The sequence below is a fragment of the Buceros rhinoceros genome, unplaced genomic scaffold, assembly GCF_000710305.1.
Source record: "Buceros rhinoceros silvestris isolate BGI_N320 unplaced genomic scaffold, ASM71030v1 scaffold18040, whole genome shotgun sequence".
NCBI lineage: Eukaryota > Metazoa > Chordata > Aves > Bucerotiformes > Bucerotidae > Buceros > Buceros rhinoceros.
In genome coordinates this window covers 92,365-99,309 of record NW_010390437.1, presented here as the reverse complement: position 1 = coordinate 99,309, position 6,945 = coordinate 92,365, and the positions used below count along the sequence as shown (strand labels likewise).

Here is a 6,945-nt window from a genome sequence, read left to right as displayed (position 1 = left end):
TTCAGCAGCTCCGTTTTTTGCCAGTACCAGAAACACCACACGAGGGAGCAGCGCATGCTTTAATGAACTGTTGTGCAGTGACCTGTCCCTAAAGACTCTTCAGCTCTATCCTCTGTCAGTTAGCAGATAATTTTTTTTTTCCTTTTTGAGTACATTAGTCCTGAAGATTTGGGCTTTCCGTCAACACCAGCTGTAGTGTTCTCTGGAATGTGACCTGTCCTTCAAGCATCATTCCCTGTTTAGTATTGCATGACCCAACCAATGTCCCTTCTTTGGTCATATTTCAGCAATGTCTTTTGTGCCGGGGTCAGTCCTTTGTCACCCGTTTATCTCTTTGCTTTCTTAATTTTCACCTTCTGTTTCGGGCTTTGTGCCCGTTTAATTTGGTGTTGCTGGTCTGAAACATTTTTTTTTGGCTCTTTACCTGGGATCATATTACTAGTTACCTGTAGTTTCTGTCCAGTTTTTACTGTACGCAGCAGTACCTCCTTCTTCTAGGGTCCCTTATGTTTTGTGCCTGAATGTGTCCATTTCGCTCTCAACATTTGCCGTTAAAGAGGCAAGTTCATCCTTTTGATGTGTCTTTTTCATCTTTTTGTAAGAATTCTTCAACTGAGCCTCACAGTATTTCTGAAATCTTTTGGAGTGTTGAAGAGAAGCGGTTTTCTGATGTCGAAATTTGTCATCATGATGCTGTGAGAGTCACTAATAACTTAATAATGGATTTTAGGTACTCAGTCCAATAGTGATTTGGAAAAATACCCCAAACACACAGCACAGCACATAGAGTGAATTATAATGTTGAACTACTGAAAAATATAATGATTTAAATAGTTGCTTTTTAGAATAATTTGGACTTTAAAAATCAAAAAATGGAGATGTATGTCCTGTATAAGAGTGCTCTGAAAGCCTACAATGATATGTCTGTTAGAGTTAACGCTGAGGTCAGGTTGTAACTGGTAATAACTGGGACAGTGAACTGGGACAGTGCAGATTGTTCAGTGCGGCGTTTGTCACACCTAACTTTCTTCTCTTTTTTTCTGCATGTGCTCTTTTAAAGGAATCTCTCCTCCCAGAGGAGTGCTCTTATATGGCCCTCCGGGTACTGGGAAGACTATGATCGCCAAAGCCATTGCATATGAGGTTGGCGCTCATGTCACCGTTATTAATGGTCCTGAAATAATAAGCAAGTAAGTCCTCCCAGTTTATTTTCATAAATTCTATTAATTAATATTAGCCCAAAATCTGTCCTGGCATCTCTGCAGTGTCGATATAGGTGTAGGTATAGAATTGGCTATGGGCTATCTGCCCAAGAGAGTCAAAAACAAATGGGAAAGGGTTCTCGCGAGTAAGGCTTATGTTTCCTCATGTAATAAGAGGTTTATTGCATCTCACCAAGAAATTTGTGTAAGGTGTGAACTAAACTGAAGAGGGGACTAAAACTGCATCTGCAGTTGCAGGTGTGGTAGTTCCACAAGAAGAGGGACTTGTTAAAGCACATTTAAAATTAAGATGGTACTGCACAGATTAATGTCTCCAGGGACCTAAGTTTTTTTTGTCCTCTAAAAATATAGATAATATTGTTTCTAACACAGAAGAGATCAGCTTTTCCCTTTAATGTTTTTACTAGTTGCAAGATGTTTGTGACTTTGCCTGTGCCCCATTTTACCTTAATTTCTTGTCCTTGTGGAAGTGAAGATTATTGTAGATCTGCATATACTTTGGGACTTTGAAAGGGTGCACTATGGCTTTTTGGAAGGCATGAGCAGTACTTTTCCAAGTTGCCTGGAAAAGGCCAGAAAACGTTCTTTTTATTAAAATATTTTAATTATTATAGGTTTTATGGAGAGTCTGAATCAAGATTACGTCAGATATTTGCTGAAGCTTCTCTGCGGTATGTTCTGTTGGGTAATTTTATTCACATTCACTTCAATTGTGGTATTGGTTCCAGCATTAATATCCTTAAAGAAAAACATTTGCAGGAATCTTTGAATTGTAATTTTTTCCGGCAGTGGTTTTAAAAAGGAAGTAAATTTGTTTATATAGAGCTTAGCTAGAAGGAAAGCAGTGAAACTCTAGTCTGCCTATTGCATGCTTGTGGACACTACCCTTTTTACGGGACTGTTACAGATGGTGCCGAGCTGCTCGACATGTACCATTAGTGAGTTGTACGCTTAGTTCGAGAGATGGAAGCATGAGCCCGAGTTTCACCTGGATTTTTCTGCATACTTTTATCGTTGGAGACCAACGTAATGCTGTGCAGAGATGTGGAAGCCAGCTCTAAATGAGCTGGTGATGGTACTGGGTACGGCACACCTCCGAATTAGGGTGGCATTCTGCCCAAAGTTGTTAAACCTGGTTAAGGCAGACTTTAGGCTTCCAGATGATTGGTGTTCATAATACATCAGCATGACTATCGCATACTGTATTTGTAGGCGTGGCAAATAAAATACTGGCTTTTTACTCATGCCGTGGATGTATTTAGTGTTGAGACTTTGGGAGAGAATAGATGGGCAGGTCGTCGTGAAGGTGTTGGTTGTCTAATCTATTAGTCATTTTAGTTATCTCTTTGAGTAGCACCATATTCAAGGTTGAAACTTTCAGTTGCCTAAAGGAGTGGGATGGTTGTTAGTTTTTGTAGGAGCTGGATGCTTTCTATAAACAGCTTTGCACTTCTCTGCCTTGGTGTTTTAAATCTCCCTGAGACCCTTAATGTGGTTTTTTTTCTTTTTTTAACCATTTTTTCCAGTCGCCCCTCCATTATATTTATAGATGAGTTGGATGCGCTCTGTCCAAAGAGAGAAGGGGCTCAGAATGAAGTTGAAAAGAGAGTGGTTGCTTCACTGCTGACTTTAATGGATGGCATTGGCTCAGTAAGTGGACTGTATTGAGACAATTGGTGTGTATGGGCACCAGCCGAACACAGTAATTTTGCTTCTATCGTGCAGCCATTGGGGAAAACCAAAACAGGCTTAGGCGAGACTTTACATAGTAATCTACTGCTTTATTGGGTGCTGAGCAGAAGATGTAGGAAGGGAATGTCTCCTGCTGCCTGTGAGATTAAAAGGAAGTAAGTTTTCTTTCACTCATTGTCTTTCCTTTGCCTTCTCCCACTCTCGTAGTTGAACTAAGCCGAGTATTTTTAATTGCTCTGAAATCAAGGTCACCAAAACACTTTGGGTGATATGTTAAAGGCAACAATAGCTATTTCAAGATTGCCGTGGTGATATTTAGGACAGAAACAAAAGACTACTGAAAAAGCAGTAAATATCATTGACTTGAGGATGTTATATGTTGAGTCCATAAAGTTTACCAATCTCTCATCTATTAATTTATGATTATTAGCAGTAAAGATGAAAGAAATCTGTCCACAGTATGGAAATGAGTTTCTGCTGTTTATGTATCTGCAAGTTTCTCACTATTCTCATGCATGATAGTTTGAGTTGCCCAGTCTGTGGTTGCTCACATATATTCTGATGGCAAAGGCTGATGGATGTTCTTCCTGGTGAAAGTGCTTTGTTCACAAAGAGAGAAAGGCACTGCCACAGACTTTGTAGCTGTTTTTGTCTCACTCTAAAAGAGAAAATGCAGAGCTTGAGGAAATTGGTTAGGATTTTTGACCTTTTCTTACTGAACCTACAGGAAACTTGATAACCTTCTGTCTCTGCTGGTCTCGATACCTTATATGATTCATTTCCCAATCTTGTTTATTCAAGGTATGCTGATACCTTTTTGTTCTTGCGCCAACACTGCCTTTTAACTTAATGCTTGTTTTTCTTTCCTTGGTGCTTACTTTCCTGATATAGGAAGGCAAGATTTTAGGGATTAAAGTGGAGACGGGATGCTCTTTCTCCCTGGGATGAGAGCATCTTGGAATAAATTCTCTCTCCTATCATCTGTGTCCGTGCAGTCTACAGCATTGCTAAACTGCAATTAGGGATAGGTTGGATGGGATCACTTATGGGATATATATGTTCTGAAAAGTTTGCTTCATTCAATTAAAGGATTTTTAGTGTGTGTAAAAGTGCTGGGAAAAGTAAGCAAGAAGTATGTTTATAAGCTGCATGATGTTTAATTGTATTTTAAAATTAATATTTTTGCGTTGTTTGATGCCTTCAGGAAGACAGCGAAGGGCAGCTCTTGGTACTTGGGGCTACGAATCGTCCTCATGCCCTGGATGCAGCACTGCGCAGACCTGGGCGTTTTGATAAAGAGATAGAAATTGGAATTCCTAATGCCCAAGACCGTCTGGACATACTGCAAAAGCTGCTCAAGAAAGTTCCCCATTCGCTCACAGCAGCAGAGTTGGTGCAACTGGCCGACAGTGCACATGGTTACGTGGGTGCAGACTTGGCAGCCTTGTGCAAGGAAGCAGGTAAGACGTTGTGAGTCTTATTTGAGGAGCTTACTTTATTGTTAGTCTATTTAGTTTAAAAAAGTAATAACCCACAGCTTGTACTAATAGCTTTTAAAACAGTGAGATTTAATTTTTGGGTCAAAGATGACGGAGCTGAGCATGGAATGTGAGGAACATCAGTCTACTCCTGGACAGATCAGAACAGCTCTTTGAGTATTAATAGATTTTAAAATTGAGTATTAAAATTAACAACACGGGAGAATCCCCTGTGCCATGCCTCTCAGTAAACCAGTGCTTTAGTGAGTTAACTGACACATCCCTCGGAGTTCTTCTGTTCTAGAGCCTACCCCTTCTGTACAGAAGTCCTGAATCGCTTGGCACAGACAGCTTGTCCTGCAGGTCCTCGTTCCCAGGATGTTGAGACTGCGGACCTTTGTGGTGGTCGCTGTGGCTTCTCTCCGTATTTTGTGCCTGCGTTTCATTTGCCTGCAGATGAGGAGTGTGTGACAGAGGCTGGGGGGCTGTATGTACCTGGGTCACATTATGGAGCTGGGAGAGCTGGAAAGCACATCCAGGGCTGGGGGCTGGAAAGTGTTCCCTGGCCTCTAGTACCGGTATAGCCCTGGAGAATTATCCACGCATCGTGCAGCCAGGGTTCAGTATGTTCCAGGGAATACTTAAGTTCCCTTCTGTTTTCGTTGGATGAAATATTAAAAGTTTGCTTTATCAGTTCTTATGTGTTGCTAGAATGCATCTACACAGTTTAAGTGTCAGACCTTAAATCTACTCATGAGCAGCCTTTTAAAACAGTCTAGTCAAAATATGACTCTTCAGCTCTGCTTGTGCATATTTGCTCCTTTGTCGTTTTGTGAGTATGTGTTTGTTGTTTGTGTTGGTTACTTTTATTTCCCTTGGCACTCGGACAGCTTCCTCTGGCAGTGGCACAGTTAATTCTTGTGTCGGAATTAACTACAAAGATGACAGAAGTTTTGTTGGGATGACGGCACCTGGAACAGCAAGGTTTTTACTTGCCAGTTTCCGGAATTTTTTGAGGGATAATTCTCAAATATGAATTAGTGACTTTTGTATGGATCAAGAAGAAAAAAAATACGTGCAAACACACTGTTTTTTTATAGTGCTCTTCTGTTGGCTTTGCTTGTGTTTTAAGCTCTGTTTTAAGTTAGCAAACATTCTTTTAAAAACAAATATATACAAACAACAACAGCGAAATCCCCCTCCCTTTTTCTTTTCCTTCCTCTGTGTTTTTGGAAGCCTGTCAGTCTGCCAGTATCACAGTCCTCACACAGTAAACACTGAACTAATGTAATCTAAAAGTTTGAGTGAAGAGTGTTGCGGTTTGAATTCCAAACGTGACCCAGCCGAGGCTTTACTCGTCTCGGCTGGGCACTTCGATTCTGGGTGCTTCATAATCCAGTAGCAAATAGGTGATGTTTACCCACTTCATGAGGGCTTTTTAGAAGATAAATTTGGAACGTTTTGCTCATTGAATGTTGTGTAGATCCGAAACTTCTGGCATCTACCTGCCACTGATAGCAGGACACACTGTTACCCGGGATTTTGCGTCCAAAGCTGTGCTGGGAGTGAGGAAGGGAGGATGTCTCCTTTCTACTGATCTCTCCTGACGTTTGAATCCTTGTTGTTACCTTTCCTTGTCATTTGTTAACTTGGAGTGACCTCTGCTGGGGAGAACACAGCCCAGCGCCCTTAACTCTTTGCAGCCCACGTGTATTTTTACTTTTTGGAGAGCTGCAGCGGCATGATTCAGTCTAAGTATTACATAAGGTGGGTTTAAGTTGCTCAGGGCTAAGGAACGTTCTCAGTTGGATCCTCTCTTGGTGTCTATTTTTAACACTAAATTTTCAGCACCTTGTAAAATATTTCTGCTTTTATTGGAGTTAGACTGAGAAAAGACTTGATTTTGTGAGGTAGTATTTCTCCTCAGCAGAGCAAGGTTATTCCATATGGCAAATTTTCCAGTTTTGACTCGTCTTGCTTGTTGTTCCAAGCAATGAGCTTCTATTGCTTCACTTAAACTCTGCCGTGGGCCCTGATAGCTTGCTGTCCAGGAATGCTTTCTGATAGGCAGCCCAAGTTTTCCTTGTTTAGTTTTGTCCCATTATTTCTATTTACATCTTTGTATAACATGTTCACTCTCCTCCCTTAGTGTTTACACCCTTCAGATATCTCTAGGCTGTTCTCATGTCCCTTTCCTCCTCATTCATTATTGAGCCAAACTATAAATATTTAGCTCTTTTAATCTTTCCTCATAAATAAGTCCTTCCTGCCTTCTGAGAAATTATCTTGACTTTCTCTGAACTCCCTCCAGATTGTCAATAACCTTTTGGTAACGTAGGGCCCAGAATTGAACATAATATTTCGTATATATTACTGCATAAAACATGATATAAACATGTAATTAAGGCTGCTGGTGTGCATTTCTGAAAAACCCAAATGTTAATATTTGAGCTAAGAGTTCTTTTACAAATGATGAGGGTTATGGTGCTGCTTTCACATGTGGTGTGTGTGCAAGTACAGGTGAAACGTGGAAACTAAATTAGCAGCAGGAA

At 40.6% G+C, this 6,945-nt stretch overlaps 1 protein-coding gene across 1 annotated transcript in view; it reads left to right on the top strand.

Moving 5' to 3' along the window:
* SPATA5 (spermatogenesis associated 5) overlaps positions 1-6,945 on the top strand; it is a gene marked incomplete at its 3' end in the record, with an annotated part of 49,450 nt that overhangs the window by 6,344 nt on the left and 36,161 nt on the right. Inside the window, exons 6-9 of the mRNA XM_010137893.1 lie at positions 1,061-1,190; positions 1,838-1,894; positions 2,750-2,873; positions 4,120-4,375. Coding sequence (XP_010136195.1) covers positions 1,061-1,190; positions 1,838-1,894; positions 2,750-2,873; positions 4,120-4,375 — 567 coding nt within the window. The remainder of the gene's footprint in view (positions 1-1,060; positions 1,191-1,837; positions 1,895-2,749; positions 2,874-4,119; positions 4,376-6,945) is intronic.